The sequence below is a fragment of the Macaca nemestrina genome, chromosome 11 (assembly GCF_043159975.1).
Source record: "Macaca nemestrina isolate mMacNem1 chromosome 11, mMacNem.hap1, whole genome shotgun sequence".
Classification (NCBI taxonomy): Eukaryota; Metazoa; Chordata; class Mammalia; order Primates; family Cercopithecidae; genus Macaca; species Macaca nemestrina.
Window position 1 is genome coordinate 42,052,636 of NC_092135.1, and position 16,276 is coordinate 42,068,911.

General features: G+C 35.7%; 1 protein-coding gene across 35 annotated transcripts in view; it reads right to left on the bottom strand.

Annotated features, from left to right (window-relative positions):
- The window catches only part of LOC105492615 (glycosyltransferase like domain containing 1), a 407,319-nt gene that overhangs the window by 248,172 nt on the left and 142,871 nt on the right, over positions 1–16,276 (bottom strand). For 15 of the 35 annotated variants that reach the window (XM_071072686.1, XM_011759841.2, XM_011759838.3 and 12 more), the window contains 4 exons: positions 9,993–10,057; positions 9,305–9,715; positions 9,004–9,221; positions 7,105–7,306 (listed from right to left, as the gene is read on the bottom strand). In XM_071072686.1, coding sequence (XP_070928787.1) covers positions 7,105–7,306; positions 9,004–9,007 — 206 coding nt within the window. In that variant the 5' untranslated portion in view covers positions 9,008–9,221; positions 9,305–9,715; positions 9,993–10,057. Of the gene's footprint in view, positions 1–5,089; positions 5,330–7,104; positions 7,307–8,944; positions 9,222–9,304; positions 9,716–9,992; positions 10,058–10,646; positions 11,404–16,276 lie in introns of those variants that run through there. The other 20 variants (XM_071072713.1, XM_024796265.2, XM_071072701.1 and 17 more) reach the window with 7 other exon arrangements.

Consider the following 16,276-nt stretch of genomic DNA (forward strand, 5'->3'; position numbering starts at 1 on the left):
CCAAGCAAAATACTTCTTTGGGCCAAATTCTAATGTCATTTATTCTGATAGTGTCTGTTCCATAAATTTAAAAGTCATTGTTCATGGGTGGCCACTGTCAAAACTAAAAAGCCTTAAAATACAATCACATGAAATTTTACACAATATCACAGGCACATTCTAGATCGGGGTGTCCAATCTTGGCTTCCCTTGGCCATGTTGAAAAACAGTCATCTTGGGCCACACATAAAATATACAAACAATAACAATAGCTGATGAGTTTTTTTAAAAATCTCATGTTTTAAGAAAGTTAGAAAATGTAAGAATTTGTGTTGGGCCACATTCAAAGCTGTCCGGGGCTGCGGGCTGGACAAGCTTGTTCTAGACTAGTATTTCCTGAACTAAGAAACTTTTTTTCTACAAATACTTTTATACAAGGGAAATTCCAGAAAATTATATTTTCTTTTGTCAAAATTTACATAACAGATAATGACAGCTTTCATAGTCTGATTAATATAACCCATGAAAGTGAAAACAATGTGTATGGAATTCTTTAGTTTAATCCAGTAAAACTGAGTAACACCAGCCCTTAAGTGACTAGTTTCTGTGTTTCTATGTAGAAGAGATGATATCTTTAGGCAGAGGATACTGGCAGTGCCCAGAGCACGAAAAAAGCAAGTAAATTAACAAAGTGAATGGCAACCATATTTTTCAAACTCTAATAAATCATTCCTTTGACCATATTTTCTAAGCAGCTACTATCTGCTAGGTGGCATACTAGGTACTAGGGATAAAACAATAAACAAGATAGATATGACCATTGTCATCATAAAGCTTAGAATAAAATGGGGAGAAAAAAAATCAAGCAAACAAAATTATTACAAGTTATATAAAATGTTATTACAGAGGGAGAAAGAGTGCTAAAATAGAGGTCTCATTTTACATCGGGTGCTCAAAAAAGGTCTCTCTGAAATGATGAAAACTTTAGCTACTTGAGAAAGCCATGAAGAACAAGGGGTGTGGGTTGGGGGCATGAGTAAGTACTGCCAACAAAGGAACCAGCAAGCAGTAATAGGACTTGAGGCAGGAAAAAGTTTGATGTTTCAAAGTGAGTAAACAAGGCCAGTGCTGCTACAGCACATTAACGAGAAGACAGGGTATGAGATGAAGTTGCAGAGGCAGACAGTGCCCAGTTCGCGTGAACCACAGCAACCTTGTGCATACTCTGGATTTTACATAGGCAATAGGAAATCACGGATGGCTTTCAATCAGGGATTATTTAATCAAGGTTACAAGTATCAGCAAATGGATATAGGCACTAAGCTTTCTTTCAATCAACAAAGGGTTCACTAAGTGCTTGCTGTGTGCTAGCACCATATGTCCATGTTTGTCAAGTTTGGCTTTGTTATCACCAGTGCTAGCATAGGCACTGGCTCTTAACATAAAATCTCTTAATAAATACTAATGACAGAAAGAATAATGGAAACAAGCTTAGAAAAGAATGAAAAGATAACTAGTCTGGAGGAATTTTGACCAAACCATCCCACCCCTCAATGAGCTCTCAACTACACATATTCAACCAGGACTTTCTTCTAAAGAAGGGGAGTGTTACATTTTTATTATCAGTATGAGATGGTGAACAAAGAAAAACACAGGAGAGACTTTAGGAAAAATTTCACTAAAATACAGAATTATGTTCTTTAGAAAGACAAAAGGATGAAATGAACATTACTGCCCTTTTGTGAGCAGTAGGTGTGACTCAGCTCCTGCTTCCCCCTTGCAGTTATCTTTGTGGGCTGGCAGCTCAGAAGACCAGCAGGTCCATGGGGGTGAACAAACACCAGGGCCTGAACAATGGAATAGCATGAATAAATGAAAGATGAACAAGAATTAGTCATTAATGGAAAGGACAATGTGCTCCAAAGAGGGTAGCTGGCCAAATGTGACCCCAAGAAAATAAGAAAGCATGAAAGCTGCCTAAAGAAAGGATAAGGAAAGGAAAGGGCAACAGAGTATCTGCATTGTAGCTCTGGAGGCCCCATGTACAGGAAATCAGAGACAGTAGCAAAAGTAAACTTATTGACTAAGACCTTAATAAAAGCATAAAATCTTTCTCAGATAAACAAATAAATGTTAGAGATGAAAGCAGAATTCAATACATCTTTCATTTTTCTAATTTTTTTCCTGTCATATGCAGACTAACCATGAAGACACTCAACACTTAAAAACAACTAGATAAGAAGTGCTCTAAAATCAGACTAATAGTCTCAATTATTACGTTAAAAACAAGCACATTAATTATAAAAGCAAAACTATGATGGCCCTTATTCTACAGTCAGAGTTCTTTTATATAATATATTTTGCATCCATTTGGGGATGGGTTTTTTCCCCTTTTATCTTCCATTCCATTCATTAAAAAGAATGATTGTCTCCCCTCTGTAAAAGTATAATAAACATCCAGTTTGTCTTTTAAAATACAGTTGTCAAATTTAAAGGGTAAATATACAAGAGATTTATCCTAGAGGTCTTTAAGGCACAGAGTTTGTTAGGAATAATGTCTTGTATCCATATGAACTGCTACCCAGGGAGCCGTATAGAACCTTACATGTAATATTTTATTTTTTAAAATAAGCTAGAAAGGATATTAAAAGTATCTACTTGAAGTTGCACTGCAGTGCTTAACTCCTGGGAAGCAATGGTTTCACAGTGCTTGCTGCTAACTACACAAACACTTTTGAATTGGCAATCTGTGTTAAGAATAAACTACAAACTCCATAACAAGAAAACCTTGTCCCCCTCCTAACTGGAATATTTTCATCGAGAACACTGACAAAGGAACACAAAGGAACATGGAAAAGATGAAGCCTAGAAACCATCCTTTAGGGATAATGATGACAGGTTTAAGTTCTAGTTTTACAATGAAGAATGTGTGTGCAGGTGTGTGTGTATGTGTGTGTATGTATGTGCGCGCGCACGCACGCATATATGTGTATATGAGAAAGAGAAGAGAGGGGGAGAGAGGAAAGAGACAGACAGAAAGTGGCAGAGACTGACCAAATGGTTGGCTATTTGGTTTGCAGGATTATCCTACTTCAGTAGATTTGTAGATCTACTGAATCTAGGATGAGAATGGGATCATCCTAACTAATTGTCAGCTACATTTTCAACATAAAGTCAGCATGCCTAAATTAAACAATCCTGTCAATCAGAGGAAACTTTAGCGAGATGAAATACTGTGGAAGAAGCCCTAAGGGCCATGCAAGTCTAGAATTAGGCCGCGGTGTGTGCTGGCTAGATAGGAGAGCAAGACTGGTACAAAAACAAACCAAAAGAAGACCCCACAACAAGGCAGTATAGGATAGCAAAGCTAGTAGGCTAAATGACAGAAAAGCCTCAAAAGAGGAAAATTCAAATGACCTGTGACTTTTGAGGATTAAGAGAACATCACAGATTCACAGACCCAGAAAACACGTGGTGTCTGGCCCTCCAGCGTCCAACAAGAATCAAGAACTGCAATATGTCTCAAGACTGGGTGAAGTACCATACCTACTTCTAATTGTAAAATACAATAATATATATTTTAATCAAGAAATATTTAGGTTTAATTTAATTAAATAATTTACCATGCTTTAACTGGAATTAAGACAGAATAGTTGTTAAGACAATGGACTTAAGAAGAACGAATAGTATATAGTTTTTGCAGGTGGCCAGACTTGAACTCAAATCACATATCCACCACTAATCCAGGCACTTTGCAGCCTCCCATCAGCCATTTATGGCAATCCAGGGGTTCTGTCCTCATGCTTGTACTTCATGGTTGCAGACATCACAACCAGTCAAATGTAAGAAAGGGGAGTTGGCCTTCTTCTTTTATAAGTAAAATTTAAAATCAAACCATTTTGCTGGAAGAACTCCCAGTAGTCACCCACTTAACTCTAATTTGCCACAACTTGGAGACTGATCAACCCAAGCTGCAAGGAGAGTAGGGAAAATTTGGCAAAGGAGAATGGGATCATCCTAACTAATTTAAGTCCATGTTGCTTCACTCCCAAGGGCTGGATACTTATCCATCCTAAAGAAAACTGTGATTCTGTTAACAAGGAAGAAGGCTGGTAAGTGGGCAATGATCAGTATCTGTCACAATACCTCAGATGAAACAAAAAATGTAATTGTAAGCATCTGAGGGTGAAAAAAAATGATTTTTAAATAACAGAGATTCTTTCAGTTCAGTAAAGATACTACAGAATGAAAAATGAATAAAATATCCTCGATATCTAGTTTAAGGTACAGTCTAAGAAAGTAGAAATGCTTCATCCTGGAACGAATGATTAATATTTCATAACACAAAAGTTAATGCCTTCCCTCAAGCCCCATAGTCAAAACTTTTTTCTGTATCTTGTGAAGTATCTAAGGCAAAGCTGTAATATAACCTAAGAATAACAATAACTATTGACAACTTTTGACAGAATAACTTGAGCTTTCGTAATCTATAATAAAACTAAACATCTCTAACATGAACCATGATATATTCTTTTAGTTGTCAAGATAAAGCAGAATCAAACTGATTAATTAGGCTGAAGTATTTATTCTTTTAATAATAAAATACATTTCAGATAGTAAGATTATAACAACAACAACTACATGTTCAGAAGTGAGAAAAACACCAATATGTACCTACATTCAAAGTCTTTCTCATCAGACACAATTGTATTTGTTCAGAGTATTTTGCATAGAAGGCAATATTGGTGTTTAATCATTTTACCTTTATGAGTTTTGATGATTTCATGTACCAAGTATACAAAAAAGTAACAATTGGAGAGCACAAATTTTTCATATCTTTAAAAATCTCCACAGATCTCAGACTTATTTGGTGTAACAAAAGGTTACTCTTGCACTTCAATCTAGGACTGAATGCACGTATTTGTTAACTTAGTATTGTGCGATCAAGTTTTCATGCTACTGCTATTTTTCTAAAAGTATTCAAAAAAGTTACTTGGTAAAGAGTAGAGAAGTTATCATTGTTCAAATATAAGTTAAACTAGCAAGACATGTCTTTGGGCTAAAGACTGATTACATTAGTATGGTTAACTGCAAAGGCTAAATGGCATACCTTGAAAGACAACAGACACCATTGTTAGGCCGTGGAGGTTATGGCTATCAGAGAGTAAGGCTTTATACATCATCATCTTTCAGATATCCACCTCCCAAATAAGACTGCTTCAAAGAGCACCGTGACACTTAGCCTCAAATGCTTCAGGCTTCAAAGGGAGTAGGGAAGCCATATGCGCAGAAGTGTTTGCTTGCTATCCACACACATATATTTGTGATACAATAATGTAATTCTGAAAAACTGCATAATCAAAATGAAATCAAACAACAGATATAGAAATGGCTCATTTTGATGTTCTAATCACTGTAGAAATTTATTATATTTAATGGTACTGTTAAATGAAAAAGTGCCATAAAGTCAACTGGATTACTTGACCTTAAGTAATATAATACAATTGGTGCTGCAAAAACACAATTAAATGGGATGTGAAAGCAACCATAAACAGTCATATTTTAACACAGCAATAGTCACAACTTTTATATTAACATGTTCATTGAAATTCCTCATACTATTAGTGACTCAACAATATTCACTTATTACTATATTCACAATATTCACTATATCAGAATATAAAACACTAAATTATGTAAAGAAGGATACACTTTACATTAAAAAAAAAAAATTCTGAATACGCACTAAAACAGCATTTTACTTTTAAAATCCTAAGCCATGTAACTGGAATGCTCACCGTTATTCCATCTGACGCTATGCATTCTCAGAGACGATACATGGCTTTCATACAGAAAATGGTTACTCTCTGAATTCCTCAAGTTCCTACTAGGAACAGCAAGTTACATTTAAGTCACAAGCTGCTATGTCTCCTGTGGCCACTTTACAAGCAGCAGATGGGTACAGGTACTGGAGGTAAGGTGGGCATTGCAGCTTCCAACATGCTCTTCCTCTAAGAACCTATCTGCTCTAACTCCATTCATTATCAGCCCAAAACTTTTCATTCCTGCCCAAACCAATGCAGTCCTACACACAGGCTTATCCCATTATTTAAAAAAGTACATAACACTTAAAGTTTTATATTATTTGTGATAATAAATGGCAAAAACATTAGCTATGTTAACCACCATAGGAGAGTCTTCCACTATTTAACCATCAGGAGAATACACAGGAATACATGCAAATGGAGAATAAGGAGGAAGAGCTGTTCAAGGGAATTCCATCCCGTCTCTTCTCTCAGTTAAAATGTAATGAGTATTTACCTCCATCTTTTCAGTGTGTCCCATAAGACTCTTATTTTCTAAATTATTATTATTATTATTATTATTATTATTAGGGATGAGGGTCTCACTCCATTGCCCAGGGTGGAGTGCAGTGGCACAATCCTGGCTCACTGCAGCCTTGAACTCCTGGGATCAAGTAATCCTCCCACCTCAGCGTCCTGAGTAATTGAGACCAGAGGCACATGCCACCATGCCCAGCTCATGAGACCCTTTCTAATAGGTCCTCCTATTTCCTACTTCCTAACAAACCAGAATTCAGAATTGAGTTCTGTGTCCCTCAAATCTACTCATCCTTCAAGAGTAGGTCAAAGGTTACCAACTCTATAAAGCCACTTCTAGTTTGTCACAGTCCAAATCAACCTCTCCATCTTTCACCTCTCATTGCACTTGCCTATCTCTACCTCAACAGACTTTAAAGCCTTGGACATATCCGCCTTTCAACTCTGGTTATTCGTACAGAGCAGATACAATGAACCAAACTAGAAGATCTACTCTTAGGCCAAAAATTGTTACCCACACTCACACCCATGTACATAATGAAATCACAAGACAATGAGAAAACACATGTGGTTGGTTCTAAATGAAGCTTCTTTCCCACTGACCAGGTGTCTTTAGAGGATGAGTGTACTTCGCTGCTCTGCTTTCTCTAAAGAATTATCTACTGTAGTCATAATAACCAATTCCATAGTTGCAGAAATTCTCAAAGATGCTGATAGAGAAGCAACATCCTCGTAATAGGTATTTTTTTGTAAAAGTTGAAAATGCATCCTGAGCTCTAATTACCTGTAATGCTCACTGATGGGAATGGTCTGAGAGAAGTATAAAGCAGATGTCCGGGCTCTCCAATGCCATTTCTTTGCAGGAAGAGTATAAAGGACGCAGTCTCCTAACTCTTCTTGGAGAAGATCCACCAGCTGTTTATGGGAGCCTCCATAGAATGCTTCAATGATGAGGATACTCATTGGCCCGTTCAAACCTTCAGATCCTAGATAACAACCAAAAAATGTGTATTTTTCCATTACATACATGTATAAAATTTTTAATAAAAATAAGCTCAAATTTTATACTCAGAAAATACAAATAATTTAGCAATGTATTATTTTTTTAAATAGGCTTATCCCATTATTTTAAAAAGTATATAACACTTAAAGTTTTATATCATTTGTGTTAATAAGAAGAAATAAAAGTGTCTTTATTTTTCTGATTTGTTTTCCTCATGTCGTACGATTATCTCCCCTACGACTTTAGTTTATTCTCCAACACCACAAAGCTGAAAGCCCTCACCTGCTGTGATCACTCACTTCCTGGTTTGTTCGGCTGTAAGCCCAACTCAGTAATCTCAGAAACTACTTGACTTAGAGCTCTAGTCTTGGACAGTCACTGAACTCATCTCCTAATGACGACTTTCACTTCAAGAGCCCTTCATTTATTAGGCCCTTTCTGGTTCAGAAATTCTCTGATTCTGTAACTCTTGTATTACTACATCTCTAAATTCACCAGGTATAACTGCCCCTAGTGAATACGTATTTAAAAGAAGGCATATCAACCATATGCAAATCTCTATTTTCTAGTGTTAAAAACTTGAGGATGCAATTTCTTGAGACACTACACATACTTTGATCACTTCCCAATATATCACCCCCAAAGGAACACCAAAACAATGTGGTAAAGTTGTATGTGCGTGAACCAATAAGATTTCTGCAACTTTTCTTTAGACAAGCAACCTATTAAGAGAGATAAAGTAGCAATAATGGGGTTAATAAAGACATGATAAAATTTCATCACAGAGAATTTGCTATCAAGCAATTTTTCATTTTAATATAATTTTTGTTAATGTGCTCAGTGAAATAAAAAGATATCTATGAACATAAAATCTCTCATATACATCTCAAATTATATGTTATTTCCTGTAAGACATAGGGGAAAAACATCATTCCATGCATAAATGCTATATTGCTTAAAAAATATTCCAGATGTTTGAATTTTCCTTTATGACTTAAGTAAATATTACTCATTAAATAGCATATTGCTTTTCTTAATAATGTTGTTCCACAAAATTATTAGTCTCAATGACTCAATGATGTTCTTCACTAATAAAACTACACTTCACTTTGTTCAAAGTAATGGCCACTTAAATTGCATTTTAAAGCAAAAAGGCTTCTTTTTGATGTCTAAATTTTCCAATGAGCATTTGGGAGGATGGGGGAACATATTTATATATTATGTGGGCGGGGGGGTGGGCGCTGTGTATGTGTATTTCATTTAAATGCAAAATAAGAATCAGTGGTCCTCAGGTGGAAAAGGCACGAATCCTAAGATCAAGGACATACACGTTTGAACCTCAGCTCTGTCACTTCCAAGCTGTATGACCTTGGACAAGTTACCTAACTTTGTAGGACCCAGTCTCATCATCTCCAAAATAGAGACAACAGTACTAACCTCAGACGTGTGTTGTTAAGATAAAATTAGAAAATGCATGTGAAGCACAGTAGACTACAAACAGTAAGAAGGTATTTAGCCCATCCCACCATTAGTATAAATCACTCTACTTAAGGAGAAAGAATCTCTTCAAATTTTCTACCATTTTAAGTTCAGTAATTTTCAATCGTGGTCTCCTACCCACCAAGAATAGATGAGGAAAGTGGATATACATATGCGTTTGAAATTGCAGTGGGTGTTTACCCATTCCTTGTCAGTAGCTTGCATTTTAAACATGAATTTGAGAGCCCTGCAGGTTTTGTGAGTAAGAGGTAAGCTCAGAGTCCCAGCTATGCAGAGTTCATGGTCCACTGGAGACTTCTGTTCTAATAAGGCAGTGTTCAACAAGTTCACAGACACCCTCTAGGTTCAACAAGTGGTAGCCATTAATCCTTCAAATGATGGAAATTTCTAGAAAGTAACTGAAAAGAATAAAAGGCAATTTTGAAAATTATACCAAGAGTTTCAAGACAGAATATAAGCAGTTTCACATTAATTTGCTTACCTGATTACATCGTAGATATCTACTATCTTGCTTTATTTCCTCTGACCTACTAATGCTAAGGTGTATTAAATATATGCCCTGTATGTACTTAAAAGGTCTCTAAAGGCTCTTGTAAAAATGACCTATTTCCCCAAGTGATGAAATGTGATATAAACCACTCTAAAGAATACCTCTCTCATCTAACCTCAAAGAAAGCAGTATCAATATTGGAAAAGAAAACTGCTTTCTGATTCTTCATCATCTTGTCCTTTTCCATGATTAATCTAAAGTACATATCATGATGTTTCTTATGGGCCTGGTTCACAAGTTATCTGCAAATTATCAGCAGCCACTGTGGAGGCAGTACATGTAGGTGCTGCTGTAGATTCAAGACGCTCAGTAGGCAGAACTGAACACTAAGCACGTGGGAGGCTGAAAAATAGAAAAGGGGAAAAAAAGATTATAGCTATAGTAGATTTCCACCCCTCTGACAGTTCAGTAAGAAGAGTGAAATGTACAGGTTTGAACTAGCATTTACGTGAACATTTTTTCCATTGGCCAATGGGTGTGCCTGCATTTGGGGTGTTTTTCTAGGGAAAATAACTATGTCCTACCATCTCTGAAAACTATACTTAGTGGCTTTGATTCATGGAAATTTGTTCTACTTGTTTTGTGGAGACAGACATATCCTGGCAGTTCCCCTACTTACTTCTATTGCAACTTTTGCAGCAAGATGAAAATGCGTTCTTCCCTATGGTCTTCTTGAAGCACAACCTGGAAGAAAGATGATTCCCATTAGATACAAGTAAATGGGGGGAAGCTGGTTTTTAAATATATGATTCAAACCAAATGGCATATAGCACATTAAAGAACAGTTCAAATACTTTGGCTAAGCTTGAGTTTTGTTTTAGAAAACTGCTTGAAACGAACAAGCATGAGGTTGAAAAAAGAAAAAGAAAAAAAAAAAAAACACTTCGCTGCTATGGTGGAATTTGCTAAAATACAAAGGGAATACACTATTTGCCCATTTCAGCAATAGTCAGAGAAAGCTACAAGTGGTCACCTTGATACCGCAGATGTTCACAAGCATGTAGGGTGAATACAGACATTTTTGCACCACTAGCAAAGGCTACTAAGGAGTACTTGGAACCACCAGTAATAGGGCCTCACTGTTTAAGGTGCTAACTCCAAACCAAGGACAGCGTTTCCTTTATAGGAGGCGGCTGTGGCCAGATGTTTGCCAGAAGATGGCAGACAGCCAAAAGTCTCCTATTGGTGCCTGAGTTTATGAGCCTGTTAAAGCATTGTCCCAAGTACCACCAGAAACCTTAAATTATGAAACATTTAAACTGATTAAGAATACCAGAATGAGGCTGGGTGCGGTGGTTCATGCCTGTAATCCCAGCACTGTGGGAGGTCGAGGCAGATGGATCACCTGAGGTCAGGAGTTCGAAAGCAGATTGGCCAACACGGTGAAAGCCTGTCTCTACGAAAAATACAAAATTAGCCAGGTATGGTGACGCATGCTTGTAATCCCAGCTACTTGGGAGGCTGAAGCAGAACTGCTTGAACCTGGGAGGCAGAGGTTGCAGTGAGCCGAGATAGCACAACTGCACTCCAGTCCTAGCAACAAGAGCGAAACTCCATCTCAAAACAACAACAACAAAAGAATATGTGAATTACGGATGTGGCACTTGAAAAGGAAGAAACAACAAAAAACTTAGTTTGGAAAACAAATACCAAACAGAAAACCCATGTCCTTTTTGCATGGCACTCAGAATAGTATTATACGACATTAAGAAAAGAGTAAATGGCCGCTCCATGCTTGCTCCCTAAAAGAGCATATAAAATATTTCAGATAAATTTTATCAATTTTTAAGTTTTTCTGCTTAAATAAGCTTCAGTTAAAGAAAAACTCACTTCTTCAGCACAATTTATTCCCCAATGACACCAGATGAATGAAAACTTACTATACTATTAAAGCTTTTTGAAAGTTTAATTCATTATCGATACTATGATTTAATGATACATGGCTAAACGCTAAACAACAAATTTGGCAATATAAAATAAGTCAAAGTGATAGCTGTGACATAAATATTTTATACCATTTCAAATTCTATTTAAGATCATCAGAAGTCAAAATGATCTATTTAAGAATTGTCTACCTTTTTGAAAATGTATATTTATAATTGAAAGGGGATATAATGTGAAAATATCAATAGTATTTCATACAAACATTTTGACCAAAATGAAAAATCACCATTAGCATCATCCCAATTAAAAACTAATAATGCATTGATAAGATCACAGAGAACAAAAGTAGCCTGAAACCAGTGCTGTGAGTATTTTTAAATTTTTATTAAAACTTTTTGTCATTGTACCTGCAATTATTTTAGGCTTGACCCAATTTCTTTATTCCCTAAGCCATAATCATTTTCAAGGTGAACTACATTTTTATCTACCTCCTTTAGCACTTAGAACTGCTGTGGTAGTTGAAATGTTTTTAACAGTATGGATAGTAAAAATCTGCAATATGCCATTGATTTACTGAAAAGTATATGCTAAATATAAGTATATCATGTCAATTAAAAAAATAAATTTCAGTCACATTGAAACCTGTAATTAGCCTTCATATGACATCAATTTAGTTACCTATAATATTCAAATCATTTTCCAACCAAACACCTAGTAATAATTTTAAATCAGAGAAATTGTTGTATTAATATATTCCATAGACACCCTTCTGTTATTAGTTGTAGGAAGCTACAGTTTCAGTGATGATGGTTTTAACGGTTTTGATCCCACACACATGAGAAATTGATTCCACAGGCTAATCCACATATGGCTTGATACCTTAAAACTTCAATCAATTGTTGAAAATATAGTTTTGATTTACCTATATGCAATATTTGGAAACTTAAGCTTGTTAAAGCAAAAAACAGTGGGCTTAAACACTAAATGGCTTAATTTGGGGAAAGTGAAACTTGAGCAGTATTTCTCAGTAGGTCATCAGAAGTTTACCTGGTATTTTCTTACTGACCCTTTCTCTCCCTTCCCTTCTGCACCTCCACCCACCAACACACCCAGGTTCTATTTAAAAAGCAACCAATAACCCAGCAGAGTAAAATAGGGCAGTGGTGAGAAAAGTTAGTATTACCTTCCAGCCCACTCATTTATTTTAATGATTCATCACGGAAACCCCAAGTTGTTAAAATATACCTGAAATCTCATTAAATAGTAAAAATAAGCATGAAAAGATCTCTGCTTTAAAACATGTCACCAGTGATTCCCCTAACAGAAATCTATTAAGAGTGTGAAGTAAAAATACGTTTTGCTAAAAAAACTTTCCTCAAAGTAATGTACTACAATCAATTATCATACGGGGAAAAAAGAGACAAGATAAACAGATTCTACTAAAATGTTACTTTTTAAAATTCTTCTATAAAAATCAAGCATAGCAAATTCATCTTAACCTCTAAAACCTGAACATAATCTCTGAAAACTGAAATAAAATCTGGTATCAAATGCAAAGTAATAATTTTGCAGTCATAAAACTCTATGCACTGAAAATATTCTACATAAATGTAAACAAAGTTTGGCTAATATAAAAGAATCTGCTTCCAGAGTATTAGTCTGAACTGCAGATAACTAACACTTGATGGATACTGATCATTATTCCATTATTTGGTTAGGGACATACAGTCTAACATTTATGTTGTAGTTGTGTACTACCGTATGTACTTAAATAGCAACATTTTGTTTTAATCCTGGGTTCAAATTGACAAAGATGTGGTAAGCTAATAATATATACCCCGCTCAATGCTATGGATATGCTAATCTCTTCAACTCTTAACTTTTGTGTCTTGCTGTAGAGACTAAGAACTGAGAATTCATGCATCAAAACAAAGATTTCGTAGGAAAACTCATACGTCATATTTTCTGTGAGAAAATTTAAAGCTATTTTCAAACGTGCTTTTCCAATTATATGAGTTGCAATGATCTTTTAAATACATGCTCTTTGCAAAGTTAGCATCTTATATGTATTTGTGACTTTAATTTTCCCTGAAAAACATTTCTTTTTTTTCTGTTAGTTTGGAATTTAACTTTCTGCTTAAAAGTATCAGTCATGGGTGGGTGCAGTGGCTCATGCCTGTAATCCCAGCACTTTGGGAGGTCGGGGTGGGAGGATTGCTTGAACCCAGGAATTTGAGACCAGCCTGGGCTGTTGTGAGATTCCATCTCTACAAAAAAATTTAAAAATTAGCTGAGCGTAGTGGTGTGTGCCTATATTCCTAGCTTCTCCAGAGGCTAAGGCAAGAGAATCACTTGAGCCCAGGAGTTTGAGGTTACAGCAAGCCACGACTGTGCTACTGTACTCCAGCCTGAGTGACAAAGCGAGGTCCTATCTTTATTTAAAATATATATATATATATATTTTAATATATTTATATATATATGTGTCACTTATTCCAGGACTTGAATTAATAAAGTGTCTTGGTTAAAACTCACAAGCATCAAATGCAAACTCAGCAAATAGTTACTGAGTACTTACCATGTACTAAGCACATCATGTACTTGTTTTCAAATATGCACAATTTCTACAAATAACTAGGTAAGTATATATTAAAAATTCAATATATCATTGTACGGTTATATTCCACATTATATAACAAAATTACAAGATTTTTGTTTGTGTGAGAGGTTGAGTGGTTTAATTCCACTGACAAATAAAATACTAACCCTCTTTCAATTTTTTAATGCTATTAATTCCATGAATAATTTCAAACTATAAAAGCAGCAATGAATTTGTTCTACTGAATACTACAAATATTTTTAATTTGCCAACAGTCACAAATGTGGCAGCATATTTATGAATCAACAGAAAGTTTTACACCAGAAAATCATCTCAACACTCATTTAAAGTATCGCATTACCCTTTTAACTAGGTCTCCATGCTACCATACAATCTTGTTGCCACCACACCATTCTCCTTAAGCTAATCACAAATAATCTTTCCAAAATGGAAATGTGACCATAAAATGACATGCTCAAAAACCTTAAAACATTCTAAGGGTAAAATCCAAGGCACTACACATGGCAATTAAGACTCATTTCCTGGCCCCTTCGTTTCTCTTCACTACAGCCACATTTGGCCTTCTCCCACTTCAATCCCTTTTCTCCAACTTCCCCAGACTCTACTTTGTAGCAAATACCAAACACCCACACTCCCGGAGCTGTTTTAGACTCTTAAAACTTCACACTTTTATCTCACCTCCATCAGCCTTCTCTCTTTGTTCACCTAATGAACTTTTGTTAAAATTTCTGCTCATGAATCACCATTTCTGTGAAGGCTTTCCCTGAACTCCTCCTAAGCATGACTTCCTTTATACTCTGTAAAGCAGAATTATAATTGTTTCACTGTAGTCACATGTTCTGCTTCTCCATGGGGCTGTGAAAATCTGAAAACTGGGCGCTGTGCCGTTATTTTCCTGAAAGCTGTCTCAGAACCCGACACACAGTAGACAAACTAGGTTTTTCTGGAACTGAAGTGAAAATCTGGGGGACACAGAAAGTTGCTTTCTTCTGCCTTGAAAGTGACACTGGCTTCACTTAACACAGGTTCTGAGCAACAAGTGTCAGGCAGCACTGTATTTGATACTAATGATTTCCCATTATTCCTGAAGTCTAAACTAAATCAAGCAGCAAGTATATCTGGACACATTTTATTATGTTCTCTTTCAAATACTGATTCTGCATTGTTGACAGAAGCAGAATTTATGGGAAATAATAAAATTTTTCATATAGGTATGTGTTTATTTTAACCTACCAATACAAGAGAAGTAACACTGATTAAAGAGATGGGAGAAACAGAATAAGCAATTGAATTCTAGGCCAAAGTGAGTTTTATGGCCTAAGAGGATATTTGTAAATTTCATAAATTTTGAAAATCACCTGCAGTTTCTTATTCTGTTTGACCTATTATCATCCTAGTTAATCTGAGAAGTGGAAGTAGGATGAGAAGCCAATTCCCTCACCATCAATCTAGAGAGCCCATTCCACCTTTAGTAATTAGGTTTTTATTTAACAGAGAAGAAAAAAAGGCATTTTTAAATATAAATACTTTCTGCCAACAATTATTCTTTTTATAAAAGTTTGACAAGATGAAAAATGTATTTCCTTCTCAAAGATGGCATCTCTCCAGAAGCCTTCCACCTTCTTGAAATGGGCTGTAAACCAGCTCAGTGGGAGAAAACTAGGCTCCCTGATCCATTCGGATATGAATACCCAAGCAGAGAAGTCAAGGTGTGTTCAGAATAATAGGTGAAAGGAAGGCTGATACCATTGTTGAACCACTTTTCTTTTACAGAATACAAAATATAAAGAATATCAGCATCATAGAGTAAGTGACAGCAAGACTAAAACCCAGGTCTTCCAACTCCATATTCACATGGCATTCCGTTGTACTTCACTGCAGGCACAGGATACAACATAAGTAAAAGAAACCTCCATTTTCCAGTCTTTGAGTTTTAGGATTAAATAAAAATGTTTAATAATTATTAACATTTAAATGATATATATATAAAACACAGTATATGTTTTATATGCTTGTGGAATATAAATGTCACTATAAATTAATATATTAATCACGTACAGTATTTAATAATGCCTCCTCATTTGTAAAACCAAGACATCAGTAATATAAGTAACTGAATATCATAATAGTGAAATACTTAAATTGTTTTGTTTGAATCTCTTCTGATTCCTCCCAGAGTCCAACACAATCATCACTCATCGGAAGATATAGCCCTTATTCTTTACCCCTAAGCGCTGGACAGTCACCTTTTTGATAGAATAATAGGTCTTAAGAACTAGGACTGGAGGGGGGAGAAAAAAAACAATATTGAAGAGTCACATGCCAACAAAGGTTTGGAGTAGAAAGTGAAGAAGTCAGTCATATAGCCATATTCAATCTAGCTCAAAAATTTACTACTG